Source organism: Electrophorus electricus, unplaced genomic scaffold (assembly GCF_013358815.1).
Source record: "Electrophorus electricus isolate fEleEle1 unplaced genomic scaffold, fEleEle1.pri S50, whole genome shotgun sequence".
Taxonomy (NCBI): Eukaryota; Metazoa; Chordata; class Actinopteri; order Gymnotiformes; family Gymnotidae; genus Electrophorus; species Electrophorus electricus.
The window spans coordinates 65,001-80,982 of record NW_023336134.1 but is presented as its reverse complement, the minus strand read 5'-3'; the positions used below and the strand labels follow the sequence as shown (position 1 = coordinate 80,982).

The 15,982-nt window shown below is 43.9% G+C and overlaps 1 protein-coding gene across 1 annotated transcript in view; it reads left to right on the top strand.

The window, feature by feature from the left end:
- The first annotated feature begins 3,578 nt into the window (after positions 1–3,578).
- The window catches only part of scarb2b (scavenger receptor class B, member 2b), a 30,248-nt gene continuing 17,844 nt past the window's right edge, over positions 3,579–15,982 (top strand). The window contains exons 1-2 of the mRNA XM_035523450.1: positions 3,579–5,035; positions 15,431–15,588. Of these exons, the coding sequence (XP_035379343.1) occupies positions 4,916–5,035; positions 15,431–15,588 (278 nt within the window). The 5' untranslated portion in view covers positions 3,579–4,915. The remainder of the gene's footprint in view (positions 5,036–15,430; positions 15,589–15,982) is intronic.

Sequence of the window (15,982 nt, the reverse complement as noted above, 5' to 3'; positions counted from 1 at the left end):
TATAAATCCCTTGATTTGTCCCCCTGAAGTCACATTTTCTGAGGTGTGAGGTTTTCAGTCCTTTTTGGGGTTTGTGTACCTGCAGTAGTTGGTCCCACACTCAAAGTGATCTCTGCAGCCTGACCCCACCGGCTTCAGGGTGTTCCAGCGCCATAACAACGAACGCTTTGCACGCTGGATTAGGCCAGAGCTCCAGGAGTCCAGAACAGGAGCTGCTTTCACCTACAGGTGAGGGGAGGGGGTGTTAGGAAAGACACTGCACGTATCAGAGTAAGACTTATGTTAAACACCACAGTAAGACTTATGTTAAACACCACAGTAAGACTTGTCTTAGGGAGGACCAGGTAAGTGCATTTTCATGTTTGTTGTATGGTTATGGCCACCCAGTCCCTGATCTTCACTCATCAAGCGTATCAGTTCCTCACACAACTGACTGTTGCTGGCCATTAAAAAGGCTTCCAGAAAAATAAAAGACAAGCAAATTCTGGAAAGTGCGTGCCAAAACCATCAGACTGGGATTAGGGTTAACCCAAATTAGCCCAAATTGATGTTAACTGCTTTCTGTCTGTGTATCCATAGCTGCTGTCTCCAACTCTCAACATGTTCTGTTACACCCAATGCAGCCAGTTCTCCCAGTGCTCAAGCACAAGTATGCCCAAAGCTTCACCACGACCACCAGGGCTAACCCTTAACCCAACCCACTGTGCATAAAGAGTGGACCAGTTTGTCAGAAAGTGCGTCCCCCTGGACCCACACACGTGCTACACACACACACTCGTCCTAGTGTGGTGGGTGTCCTACCTGAGCAGTGCAGAGCAGAGACGTCAGGACAGCAAGGGTGAGAAGGTTGAGTGAGGGATGTCTCATGATGGCAGCGTGGCGTTCAGTCCTGTGTGTTTAACTGCTCCTCCAGTGCCAGTGGAACCAGCAGCGCAGCCTGTGTTTATATCACCACGCAGATCCACCGATAACGGCTTCAGAGGGCAAAGGTCACCCGCGACAACACGAAGAGGGACACACCAGCTGGGGAAGTTAGGAGGGCTCCACGTCCGCACAGGGACCTTTAATCACAAGAGCACTGAGAGGCACTGAGTGTGTGCGTGTGTGTGTGTGTGTGTGTGTGTGTGTGTGAGAGATGTGATGTACATGTACGCTCCCTACCTCCCTCCCTCACTCCAACCCTCGCTCACTACCTCACTCCCTACCCCCAACCCTCAGTCCAACCCTCACTCCCTACCTCCCTACCCCAACCGTCCCTCACTCCAATCCTCACTCCCTACCTCCCTACCCCAACCCTCACTCCCTACCTCCCTCACTCCAACCCTCGCTCACTACCTCACTCCCTACCCCCAACCCTCAGTCCAACCCTCACTCCCTACCTCCCTCAGTCCAACCCTCACTCCCTACCTCCCTACCCCCACCGTCCCTCACTCCAATCCTCACTCCCTACCTCCCTACCCCAACCCTCACTCCCTACCTCCCTCACTCCAACCCTCACTCCCTACCTCCCTACCCCAACCGTCCCTCACTCCAATCCTCACTCCCTACCTCCCTACCCCAACCCTCACTCCCTACCTCCCTCACTCCAACCCTCGCTCACTACCTCACTCCCTACCCCCAACCCTCAGTCCAACCCTCACTCCCTACCTCCCTCACTCCAACCCTCACTCCCTACCTCCCTACCCCCACCGTCCCTCACTCCAACCCTCACTCCCTACCTCCCTACCCCAACCGTCCCTCACTCCCTACCTCCCTACCCCAACCGTCCCTCACTCCAATCCTCACTCCCTACCTCCCTACCCCAACCCTCACTCCCTACCTCCCTCACTCCAATCCTCACTCCCTACCTCCCTACCCCAACCCTCACTCCCTACCTCCCTCACTCCAACCCTCACTCCCTACCTCCCTACCCCAACCCTCACTCCCTACCTCCCTCACTCCAACCCTCGCTCACTACCTCACTCCCTACCCCCAACCCTCACTCCCTACCTCCCTACCCCAACCCTCACTCCCTACCTCCCTACCCCAACCGTCCCTCACTCCAATCCTCACTCCCTACCTCCCTACCCCAACCCTCACTCCCTACCTCCCTCACTCCAACCCTCGCTCACTACCTCCCTCACTCCAACCCTCACTCCCTACCTCCCTCACTCCAACCCTCACTCCCTACCTCCCTCACTCCAACCACGTCAGATCTGTTAGGATCCACAGTATCCCTACTACTAATTAGATTCTCAGCAAGGCTTTGCAAAACAAGTTTATTTACACAGTATGTTTCATACACAGCGAAATTAAAGGGTCTTTACAAATAAAAGTATAAAAGACACTTGATTTAAATAGGAAGGATAAAGTAAATTACAATGCACAAGCTGAAATACATAATTTTGTTTATTGGGATAAAGTGAGATCTAGTCCGTTGTTCTAGACTAGTCCGCTATTGTAGACTAGTCCGCTGTTCTAGACTAGTCCACTGTTCTAGACTCTACTCTTACCATGTACACACAGGGGTTTTAGAAAACCAGCTCCATGTCAAACTGACATAGAGTCCTACAGTTATCAGACTCACTGGAAAATTTTACTCACAGTTTGCGTGCATGTGCGTAAGTGTGTGTGTGTGTTTTGGTGCCTCTTAGCTGCCTCGCGGCAAGAAACAGTTTTTGTTCTGATCTACCGCCTGTGCATAGTGAACTTGGATCAGAAGTAGTTAGCATGGAGTTGAGAGTGAACCACTCTGCAGTCTGTGGGAATCTGAACCAACTTGCTCTGATGGTCACACATGGGCATGTATCCAGTCACTTAATATGTCTGATATTTTACTAACTTTTTAAAACACCTATTAGAACTCTTTAAAATAGCTGAAGTTAAACTTGAAACACCTGAAAATTCCTGCCTTTCATTTTTTGAGTCACATTTTGCTAACAGTTAAAAATGAATAAAAAATAAATATTATTAATGAATCTGGACCAATATAAAAAAAAATAATTACTATAAATGAATGGCCAAGGAATTTGGCCTTACGGTCCCCGGTGTGTACACTCAAACCGGTTGTGTTGTAAGACTGTGTGTATTGTGAGCTGAACACCAGCGGTTTGTCCAAGTTTAGGTCGTGGAAGTGCTCAGTGCAAATGAAAACGTAAGTGTCACCCAGCTCAGGAATGTCTCTCAGGAACCTCACCACATATTCTCCTTGTCCTTTTGAGCAGCTGAGAGCTGCTCATTACCTGATGTATTGTATCCAGGGCTTTTTACTTTGTTTGCCTGGCAGAAAGCTGGGAGAATGAGATATTAGTACTGTCTCTCTTACAATAATGTCTCTTGGTCACAATTGTAATTATGAGCAGTGGTTGCTAGTCATGGCAATGCAACTGAATGTTTCTTAAACACCAGAGTAAGACTTATGTTAAATATGTTAACATATGATGACTTATGTTGCAATGCAACTGAACTTCAGTGAGCTTTTTTTTATTCGTCATGCTCCCTGCAAATCCTAACATCAGGCTCTCCTCCACCTCGGACTTAGTTTCCCAACGTCCCCCCGCCAACCCACCAACTACAGCTACATTATTAAATGTATTCACCTGTTCCCCTCTATGCTAGAGTTCCCTGCTCATGTCTAGCGTGTGTGTACCATGTGTGCGCTCTCCTGTTTTGTGTCCTGTTATCATATTGTCTGACTTGGTTGCTCATTCGGACTGCTCCTCTTGCGTATTGGTTTGGAATGTTGTCCCATTTTTCCTTTTGCCTGTCCTGTATGTATTGGTTCTATCTGCATTAGGGGTTAGGGGTTAGGGAATGGGGTTGGGGTTAGTGTTAGGGTTATAGGTTAGAGTTAGGGGTTAGGGTTCAACCCTCGTCTGGCTAGCAGTCCTTTCTACTGAACTCAAGATCTTCTGCCTCCTGAAGACTGACATCAAACTGCAGCTGTATGAATGTTACCTAATCCCCAACATGTGGTCAGCAGTTGCTTTTTAAACAACTCTGAGCTTTTGAAAGCCCTAATGACTGTTACAGTGCAATGACACATCTGGAGGCGTTTCTGCTTGTGCAATGCAGTGATCCTCTTCTCATAAATGTGTTTTGTTAAAGTATGTCAGAAATGCCAAAATTCTATATCTTAATTACATCTAAGTAAAGTAAAGACACCTACAACTCAGCATCTCGCTTTCCAAAAGAAAATATATGCAGTAATAAAAAACCTTAGATTGCCCAAGACAATGATCCAACCTAAACAAAAACGACTGAGGGTGAAGTAATGCTACTGGAAGAGCGTATGTTAGAGATGGAGTGTGGTATGGGACCCAACCGAGCCATCTCACAAGAACCTTCTGGAATACACATGGAATTCTTGTTACTTTTTATAGTATTTTAGGTTAAATGCATACATGTTTTGCCATGTTGGTGTTTTCCATTAAAAAAAAAAACTGTTAAAAGGGTTTTCAAAGGCGCCATTTTAGGAGCACGTTTTCGCCAACTACTCAGACTCACGCGCTGTATGAGAGTTACCACACGCTTTCGCCCTCGTTCTGTCCCACGTGCTGTGGGGTCTGCTCCCGTTTGTCGTCCAATCAGATCCGGCGCCCGCCACTGCCTGACCTTGAAGTTGGCTGCAAACGCGCAGAGGCACGCGCAGTTTTAGCTTCCATGCGCGAGCCCACAGCACTCCGTTCATTCATCGCCGCGCTCGTGCGGAGACCAGGCTCGACTGCGCAGACACGCGCGCATACAAGACCTGAAACCTCACAGTCACGCGAGGAACTTCAGAGTAAATCATTTAGTTCACGTTCACGTGACACCATCGTTGGAAGAATATCAGAAGAGTGGTCTCGAGAAAGCGACGGAGCAGCCGCCTACGTGTTGCTCGTGAACTCGGCAGGCACGCGGATCCCACTCCACGTAGTTTGGGTCCACATTGACCATGGCGCGCGCGTGCGTGGGTTACGCGACAGCGGCGGTCAGCGTCGTTCTCATCCTCGCGGGCGGCGCGTTACTGTTCGCAGGCGCCTTTAGAACTCTGATTCACAGTCGGCTCAAGAAGGTACGTCTCGCGTCGTCACGTTTGCTTGTTTGAACTGGTGAATGATGAACTGGTTCCAGACACAGCTCTGGTAACCCAGCGTGCACTAACACCCATCCCTCGCGCTCGTCGTCCTGCTAACGGCTCTCCGCTGCTGCAGGTGCGCGTGCTGAGTCCCTCCCACGAGCAGAGAGAGAGAGAGAGAGAGAGAGAGAGAGAGAGAGAGAGAGAGAGTGTGTGTGTGTCTGTGTCTGTTAGAGAGTGTGTGAAAGAGAGTGTGTGAGAGAGAGTGAGTGTGTGTGTGTGAGAGAGTGTGTTGAGACAGAGTGTGTGTGAGAGTGTTTGTGAGTGTGTGAAAGAGTGTGACAGAGTGTGAGAGTGAGTGTGTCTGTGAGAGAGTGTTGAGACAGAGTGTGTGAGTGTGAGTGTGTGAAAGAGTGAGTGTGTGAGAGTGTGTGAGAGAGAGTGTGTGTGTGAGAGAGAGAGTGTGTGTGTGTGTGTGTGAGAGAGAGTGAGTGTGTGTGTGTGAGAGAGAGAGAGAGAGAGTGTGTGTGAGTATGTGTGTATAAGTTTCTAGTGCTGTGCTCACTCTGCCCACAGCTCCAGGATGTTACTCTAACTCGGACTAACACCACTTAGGCTGTTTAAGGCCAGTCTCCAGCAGCGCCTCAGACGGCAACGGCCACACAGTCCAGGTTTAACAGCATGTCATAACTAAGTAATAACAGAACGCGTTACATCTAAGAACTATAAATATAAATATAACTATAAGTACAAATCTATGTATAAACATAACTATAAGTATAAATAGGACTAGTAAAAATCTAGTCATACTGATCAGAGTAACACAACTTTCATGAAGTCCCCAAGTGAGCTTGTATATTTGTGGCGTCTGATACACCAGTGAAAAGTGGTAGTACACTCCCTACTCTCTGATACACCAGGGTAGTAGGGGTAGTACACTCCCTACTCTCTGATACACCAGGGTAGTAGGGGTAGTACACTCCCTACTCTCTGATACACCAGGGTAGTAGGGGTAGTACACTCCCTACTCTCTGATACACCAGGGTAGTAGGGGTAGTACACTCCCTACTCTCTGATACACCAGGGTAGTAGGGGTAGTACACTCCCTACTCTCTGATACACCAGGGTAGTAGGGGTAGTACACTCCCTACTCTCTGATACACCGGGGTAGTAGGGGTAGTACACTCTCTACTACTAGGATTGAATGAGGGAGTATAAATTTGTTTTTAGGCAGGCTACTCTTGACTGATACCCTTGAGTACAGATGCACTCTGTTCACTGACACTGGTCACTGTGTCAGTCTGGTCTACTCCTGTGAAATAATTTGAGGCTCAAAAGAGTTGCTAGAGTTAGTAGGGTTAGTGTTAGTAGTGTTAGTAGAGTTAGTAGGGTTAGTGTTAGTAGGGTGAGTGTTAGTAGTGTTCGTGTTAGTAGAGTTAGTAGGGTTAGTGTTAGTAGGGTTAGAGTTAGTAGTGTTAGTAGAGTTAGTAGGGTTAGTGTTAGTAGGGTTAGTGTTAGTAGGGTTAGTGTTAGTAGTGTTAGTAGGGTTAGTGTTAGTAGGGTTAGTGTTAGTAGGGTTAGTGTTAGTAGGGTTAGAGTTAGTAGGGTTAGTGTTAGTAGGGTTAATGTTAGTAGGGTTAGAGTTAGTAGGGTTAGTAGAGTTAGTAGGGTTAGTGTTAGTAGGGTTAGTAGAGTTAGTAGGGTTAGTAGGGTTAGGGTTAGTAGGGTTAGTAGTGTTAGTAAGGTTAGGGTTAGTAGGGTTAGTGTTAGTAGGGTTAGTAGGCTTAGGGTTAGTAGGGTTAGTAGTGTTAGTAGGGTTAGGGTTAGTAGTATTAGAGTTAGTAGTGTTAGTAGAGTTAGTAGGGTTAGTGTTAGTAGAGTTAGTGTTAGTAGTGTTAGTGTTAGTAGAGTTAGTAGGGTTAGTGTTAGTAGGGTTAGTAGTGTTAGTAGGGTTAGGGTTAGTAGTGTTAGAGTTAGTAGTGTTAGAGTTAGTAGTGTTAGAGTTAGTAGGGTTAGTGTTAGTAGTGTTAGTAGGGTTAGTGTTAGTAGGGTTAGTAGAGTTAGTAGGGTTAGTAGTGTTAGTAGAGTTCGTGTTAGTAGGGTTAGGGTAAATAGTGTTAGTAGGGTTAGTGTTAGTAGGGTTAGGGTTAGTAGGGTTAGGGTTAGTAGTGTTAGAGTTAGTAGGGTTAGTGTTAGTAGGGTTAGGGTTAGTAGTGTTAGTAGTGTTAGTAGGTTTAGTGTTAGTAGGGTTAGTAGGGTTAGTGTTAGTAGGGTTAGGGTTAGTAGTGTTAGTAAGGTTAGTGTTAGTAGGGTTACAGTTAATAGTGTTAGTATAGCTAGTAGGGTTAGTGTTAGTAGGGTTAGTAGTGTTATTAGGGTTAGGGTTAGTAGTGTTAGTAGAGTTAGTAGGGTTAGGGTTAGTAGGGTTAGTAGTGTTAGTAGGGTTAGGGTTAGTAGGGTTAGGGTTAGTAGTGTTACTAGAGTTAGGGTTAGTAGTGTTAGTAGGGTTAGGGTTAGTAGGGTTAGGGTTAGTAGTGTTAGTAGAGTTAGTAGGGTTAGTGTTAGTAGGGTTAGAGTTAGTAGTGTTAGTAGAGTTAGTAGTGTTAGAGTTAGTAGGGTTAGGGTTAGTAGGGTTAGTGTTAGTAGGGTTAGGGTTAGTAGTGTTAGTAGGGTTAGTGTTAGTAGGGTTAGTAAGGTTAGGGTTAGTAGAACTAGTAGGTTTAGTAGGGCGGGGTTAGTCAGGGGTTAGTGTTAGTAAGGTTCGGGTTAGTAGGGTTAATAGGGTTAGTAGGTTTAGGGTTAGTAGGGATAGTTTATTAGGGTTAAGGTTAGTAGGGTTAGAGTTAATAGGGGGTTAGTTGGGTTAGTGTTAGTAGGATTAGGGTTAGTAGGGGTAGGCTTAGTAGGGGGTTAGTAGGGGTAGGGTAAGTAGAGGTAGGGTAAGTAGGGGTAGGGTTAGTAGGGGGTTAGTAGGGGTAGGGTAAGTAGGGGTAGGGTTAGTAGGGGGTTATTAGGGTTAGTGCAGATATATCTCTGGGCTCTTTAACTGGAACCTTACTGATTGGACCCGTTACTGCTCACTGATGTTGTACCTGTGGCTACTTTAACAGTAAACAAAGAAAGATCTGGTTCCTCTTGAAAAGCAGGAGAGTGAAAAATGTACATCCATGTAGAGATCAAAATCATCAGAACATCGCTAGAAAAGAAGAGCTGATCTCCGTTCCTGTGGGGAATGGGAATTCTGTTGGTTTTTTTTATAGGGGGAGTCAGAATTCTGGGATTTTCTTCACTGGGAGCATGAGAGTTCTGTGATTTTCTTCATTTGGAGAGTAGGAGTTGTGGAAGGTTTTTCAGGGCTCTATGGCAGGGTGTCTAGACGGGGCAAGTGAGAGACATCAGTGCTTACAGTAGCTGTTTTTCAATAAGACATTGATACATTGATGGATTCACATCTTTCTCTCTCTCACACACACATCTCACATATCTCTCTCTGTCTCACACACCTCTCTCTCTTGCACACAAATATCTCAAACACATCTCTCTCTCTCTCTCTCAGTTTCACTCACACACTAACCCAAGAGGTCTTTTCTATAATGAACTTTTTTGTCTGGTTATGGTAACTGAAATGCTTTGCAACTGTGGTGCTAAACATGTGATACTTTCTGATAAACTTGCACAAGTCAACTGTGATCATGAGTTTGGTGTTTTAAGAATATCAAAATGTTTGTCCTTCCTATGCCTCTTTAGAGTGGATTTACCTGATTTTACTGAGTGAATAAGGTTACATTACAAAAATGACTAGTTAACAGGTTTTGTGTGGTGAGTTTATAAGAGACAGGAGCATGAGGGGGAGTGTCACAGTGTTGCCCTGGTTACTCTCAGGAATGGTGGTGAGTGTTTAGTAAGTACAATAGTGTGAATAGAGATTTTCTGGTTTGCCTCAGTGATGTGTGTGTGTGTGTGTGTGACTGAGTGAGACAAGCTCACAATGCACGTTGCTATATGCGTTCACTTTTTGTTATTCAGCATCTGAATGTGACTGTCAGATATACTGGACGCAGACTTAGCAGAGGCAGAAGCACATGGCAGACCACCAAGTCTTTTCGTTTTCCCAATCAGTCCTTCAGTCATTCAAACCAACAGATCCAATAAACCTAGATCTGCAAAAAATCTAGATTTAGACATTTTTGTGGAACTCAAGGCATGATGTCAAGGAGAGGAAAAACATATATGACTTGAATGACTATATATACAATATATAATTGTATAGACTTGTAGTTGTAAAGTTTTGTAGTTTTCTAGTATAGTTCTGTAGTTTTGTAGTTGTATAGTTCTATAGTTGAATAATTCTGTAGATTTCTAGTTGTATAGTTCTGTAGTTTGGAGTTCTGTTTTGTAGTTTTATATCTGTAGTTGTATTGTTCTGTAATTTGTAGATTTGTAGTTGTATAGTTTTGTAGTTTTATAGTTCTGTAGTTCTGTAATTGTATAGTCACCAGTTAGCCGGCACACATAGTCTATTAAGGTCTGTTAAACCACGTCCTGCCCTTCACGTCCTGCCCAGTATCAGTGTTTGATAAAGCTGTGAAGGTCTGAGGTGTAAGAGGCCATATAGTGATGGACACTGGTATCTCCTTTCACTTCATTGGTATTATGGTAACACTGGTATCTCCTTTCGCTTCATTGGTATTATGGTAACACTGGTATCTCCTTTTGCTTCACTGGTATTATGGGAACACTGGTATCTCCTTTCGCTTCACTGGTATTGTGGTATTCACTGGTATTGTCCCTTTCTCCGTCTCTCCCAGGTAAGCCTGTGATTAGAAGGACTATATATTAAATCAGTGTTAGTCAGTATAAAGTAAAACACTGCAAATGAAATCAGTGATCATATCTGAGTTGTAAGTTCACATTATTTTTTGTGGTGGGTGCTAGGCAGGATGAGTTCAGGAACTGAACCACAATTACCAATATATCATCTCATCATTTACCAGTATATCATCTCATAATCTCATTTACCAGTATATCATCTCATTATACCAGTATATCATCTCATAATCTCATTTACCAGTATATCATCTCATCATTTACCAGTATATCATCTCATCATTTACCAGTATATCATCTCATAATCTCATTTACCAGTATATCATCTTGTCATTATACCAGTATATCATCTCATCATTTACCAGTATATCATCCCTATCCCACTCTGGAGCCACTGAAATACATCCATTGCTTCTCAATCAGGGACTTCAGAGACATCCTAACACATGTCCACTGACTGTCTGAGTGATGTCCTAACTCAGTGACTGTCTGAGTGATGTCCTAACTCAGTGACTGTCTGAGTGATGTCCTAACCCAGTGACTCTCTGAGTGATGTCCTAACCCAGTGACTGTCTGAGTGATGTCCTAACCCAGTGACTCTCTGAGTGATGTCCTAACCCAGTGACATGCTGGTTGAAATTTCTCTGCCACTCACTGGAGAGAATGTAGAAAAATCAAGAAGCAATGAGAGAAGAAGGGTAAACAGTTGTTTACAGATGACAGGAATTGTTACCAAAAGCCGAGTTGGCCTGTCCTTCAGTGTGTGCCTAATGTCCAGTGTTATCTGGACACAACATTCCAGCTGCTGGGACAATAGGCTCAGCCCTGAATAACTTTCTGAAAGATTTTTAACGTTACAAATGTTTATTTGAACTGAATCTGAAAGCTTTTACAGAGTTCTTTTCTGGTTGGTTCCTGTTACCCAGGTGACTCTGGCCTATTTCACACAGGGGGAACCACAACAGGTGTCGAGCGTCACAACACTCTTCAAACTTTGCACTATTGGCCTAATTCTAGCTTTTAAGTGCTTATTCGTAGCCTTTGGTTACTGGTTAAATTGGTTAAATGCATCCACACGAGATGCTGTGTTATTTACTGGTCGTGAGTAGGGGAGGGGCATCTTCCACCTCTCCCCTCGCTGAGGTCTGTCTCATTCTCTGTTGCTTTTCTCTCTTTTTACCTCTTTCTTATCTCTCTCTTTCTCTCTCTCTTCTGTCTCTGTCTCTCTCTAGTCTCTCTCTCTCTCTCTCTCTCTCTCTCTCTCTCTCTCTCTCTCATCTCTCTATGCCTCTCTCTCTCTCTCTCCCTCTCTCTCTCTCTTTCCTGACTCTGTTGCTTGTGCCTTTTGCATACTGTGCTGTTGTCTACATTTACATTTACATTTACATTTACATTTACATTTGAACTGTGTTGGACACACTCTGGTCTGGTACTTTGTTAGTGAGACTGTGTTGGACACACCCTGGTCTGGTACTTTGTTAGTGTGACTGTGTTGGACACACTCTGGTCTGGTACTTTGTTAGTGAGACTGTGTTGGACACACCCTGGTCTGGTACTTTGTTAGTGAACTGTGTTGGACACACCCTGGTCTGGTACTTTGTTAGTGAACTGTGTTGGACACACCCTGGTCTGGTACTTTGTTAGTGAGACTGTGTTGGACACACCCTGGTCTGGTACTTTGTTAGTGTGACTGTGTTGGACACACCCTGGTCTGGTACTTTGTTAGTGTGACTGTGTTGGACACACCCTGGTCTGGTACTTTGTTAGTGAACTGTGTTGGACACACCCTGGTCTGGTACTTTGTTAGTGTGACTGTGTTGGACACACTCTGGTCTGGTACTTTGTTAGTGTGACTGTGTTGGACACACCCTGGTCTGGTACTTTGTTAGTGTGACTGTGTTGGACACACCCTGGTCTGGTACTTTGTTAGTGTGACTGTGTTGGACACACCCTGGTCTGGTACTTTGTTAGTGAACTGTGTTGCTTCTTCATGGACACACATGTATGATACATGTCAGTGAGGGAAGGCAGGAAGTACAGTTGTGAGGCCGACTTACCTTATAATGACTAAATAAAGCAGCACTAGTAGAGTTTTAATATCATGCTCTGTCATTGGCTAATGACTAAAGCAGCATTAGTAGAGTTTTAATATCATGCTCTGTCATTGGCTAATGACTAAAGCAGCACTAGTAGAGTTTTAATATCATGCTCTGTCATTGGCTAATGACTAAAGCAGCACTAGTAGAGTTTTAATATCATGCTCTGTCATTGGCTAATGACTAAAGCAGCACTAGTAGAGTTTTAATATCATGCTCTGTCATTGGCTAATGACTAAAGCAGCACTAGTAGAGTTTTAATATCATGCTCTGTCATTAGCTAATGACTAAAGCAGCACTAGTAGAGTTTTAATATCATGCTCTGTCATTGGCTAATGACTAAAGCAGCACTAGTAGAGTTTTAATATCATACTCTGTTATTGGCTAATGACTAAAGCAGCACTAGTAGAGTTTTAATATCATGCTCTGTCATTGGCTAATGACTAAAGCAGCACTAGTAGAGTTTTAATATCATGCTCTGTCATTGGCTAGTGACTAAAGCAGCACTAGTAGAGTTTTAATATCATACTCTGTCATTGGCTAATGACTAAAGCAGCACTAGTAGAGTTTTAATATCATACTCTGTTATTGGCTAATGACTAAAGCAGCACTAGTAGAGTTTTAATATCATGCTCTGTCATTGGCTAATGACTAAATAAAGCAGCACTAGTAGAGTTTTAATATCATGCTCTGTCATTGGCTAATGACTAAAGCAGCACTAGTAGAGTTTTAATATCATGCTCTGTCATTGGCTAATGACTAAAGCAGCACTAGTAGAGTTTTAATATCATGCTCTGTCATTGGCTAGTGACTAAAGCAGCACTAGTAGAGTTTTAATATCATACTCTGTCATTGGCTAATGACTAAAGCAGCACTAGTAGAGTTTTAATATCATACTCTGTCATTGGCTAATGACTAAAGCAGCACTAGTAGAGTTTTAATATCATACTCTGTTATTGGCTAATGACTAAAGCAGCACTAGTAGAGTTTTAATATCATGCTCTGTCATTGGCTAATGACTAAAGCAGCACTAGTAGAGTTTTAATATCATGCTCTGTCATTGGCTAGTGACTAAAGCAGCACTAGTAGAGTTTTAATATCATGCTCTGTCATTGGCTAATGACTAAAGCAGCACTAGTAGAGTTTTAATATCATGCTCTGTCATTGGCTAATGACTAAAGCAGCACTAGTAGAGTTTTAATATCATGCTCTGTCATTGGCTAATGATTAAATAAAGCAGCACTAGTAGAGTTTTAATATCATGCTCTGTCATTGGCTAATGACTAAAGCAGCACTAGTAGAGTTTTAATATCATGCTCTGGCATTCACTAATGACTAAAGCAGCACTAGTAGAGTTTTAATATCATACTCTGTCATTGGCTAATGACTAAAGCAGCACTAGTAGAGTTTTAATATCATGCTCTGTCATTGGCTAGTGACTAAAGCAGCACTAGTAGAGTTTTAATATCATGCTCTGTCATTGGCTAATGACTAAAGCAGCACTAGTAGAGTTTTAATATCATGCTCTGTCATTGGCTAATGACTAAAGCAGCACTAGTAGAGTTTTAATATCATGCTCTGTCATTGGCTAATGACTAAATAAAGCAGCACTAGTAGAGTTTTAATATCATGCTCTGTCATTGGCTAATGACTAAAGCAGCACTAGTAGAGTTTTAATATCATACTCTGTCATTGGCTAATGACTAAAGCAGCACTAGTAGAGTTTTAATATCATACTCTGTCATTGGCTAATGACTAAAGCAGCACTAGTAGAGTTTTAATATCATACTCTGTTATTGGCTAATGACTAAAGCAGCACTAGTAGAGTTTTAATATCATGCTCTGTCATTGGCTAATGACTAAAGCAGCACTAGTAGAGTTTTAATATCATACTCTGTCATTGGCTAATGACTAAAGCAGCACTAGTAGAGTTTTAATATCATGCTCTGTCATTGGCTAATGACTAAAGCAGCACTAGTAGAGTTTTAATATCATGCTCTGGCATTCACTAATGACTAAAGCAGCACTAGTAGAGTTTTAATATCATGCTCTGTCATTGGCTAATGACTAAAGCAGCACTAGTAGAGTTTTAATATCATGCTCTGGCATTCACTAATGACTAAAGCAGCACTAGTAGAGTTTTAATATCATACTCTGTCATTGGCTAATGACTAAAGCAGCACTAATAGAGGTTTAATATCATATTCTGTCATTGGCTAATCTTGCCCACTGTCTATAATGTTTGGATCATTTGCTACTGCTACTAGGAAATGAAGTTGCTATGCGTTACCTGGAATGTCACCATGGGCTACCGTGATCACATGATTATCTACTTAGTGTGGGTTTTGCGTGTGTCTGTGTGTGAGCAGTGAGGGTCTTTAGTAAACTCTGCAGTGTGTTCGAGGCGTCCAGAGAAACAGGACCTTTTGGACTTCTATGTTGCAGTTATTTTGCTCGCTCAGCTGATGAATGCTTTGAGGGAAACGTGGTGTTTCTCTGGAAACTTGTGTATTACACTACGGTTTTAACTACATGAACAGCTCCAGTACACTGCAGCTACACCCTGGAGTCTTCCGAGTGGTGCCTCAGACACTCCTAGACTTCTGTCACAAACTCAGTTCATGAACTTTTAGTGGGCTGAGACTATGATTTCTGTACAGAAAAAAACATATCAAATATAATTTCATATTACATACATTTGATGCATTTCAATGGTTTGTTAAATTATAATGTGACTTTGGTTCTGTTCAGTGTTTTATACAGTTTAATCAGCAGAATGTTACAAAAGGAACAGAATGAGACTGAGGGCCAGCCTTGACTCAACAATGTGCGTGCGTGTGTGTGCGTGTGTGTGTGTGCGTGTGTGTGTGTGCGTGTGTGTATGTGTGCGTGTGTGTGTGTGTGTGCGTGTGTGCATGTGTGTGTGTGCGTGTGTGTATGTGTGCGTGTGTGTGTGTGTGTGCGTGTGTGTGTGTGCGTGTATGCGTGTGTGTTTGTGCGTATGTGTATGTGTGTGTGTGTGTATGTGTGTGTGTGTGCGTGTCTGTGTGCGTGTGCGTGTGTGTGTGTGTCTGTGTGTGTCTGTGCGTGTGTGTGTGTGTGTGTCTGTGTGTGTGTGTATTTGTGTGTGTCTGTGTGTGTATGTGCGTGTGTGTGTGTGTGCGCGTGTGTGTGCGCGTGTGTATGTGCGTATGGGTGTGTGTGTGCGCGTGTGTATGTGTGCGTGTGTGTGTGCGTATGTGTGTGTGTGTGTGTGTGTGTGTATGTGTGTGTGTGTTTGTGTGCGTGTCTGTGTGCGTGTGCGTGTGTGTGTGTGTCTGTGTGCGTGTGCGTGTGCCTGTGTGCGTGCGTGTGTGTGTGTGTGTGTGTGTGTGTATGTGTGTGTGTCTGTGTGTGTGTGTGCGTGTGTGTGTGTGTGTATGTGTGTGTGTCTGTGTGTGTGTGTGTGTGTGTGTGTGTGTGTGTGTAGGAGATCACCCTGACTGAAAGCAGTAGGGTGTTCAACACGTGGAAGAACCCTCCTCCCCCTGTCTACATGGAGTTCTTCTTCTTCAATGTCACAAATCCACAAGAGTTCCTGGGTGGAGCCAAACCTCGTGTCACACACATGGGCCCCTACACATACAGGTATGCTATCTAACACACACACACACACACACATGGGCCCCTACACATACAGGTATGCTATCTAACACACACACACACACACACACATGGGCCCCTACACATACAGGTATGCTATCTAACACACACACGCACGGTATGGAAATTGTGCTGCTTCAGACATGGGCGATAATGATTTGCATTTCTGCATGCGTGATGGTCCTAGATCAAGTCTAAACTAGGGGTATAGCGATATACTGGTACTGACAATATCTATGATATTTAAAAAATATCGGGTGTTAGATCAGCCTTGTCCAAACCCTGATCCTAACCCTAACCCCAGTGTTCATCAGTCTGGTCTTAAACCTAAACTTAACCCTGATCCTAAGCCGGTTATGAGGACTGGGTTGAATAAATG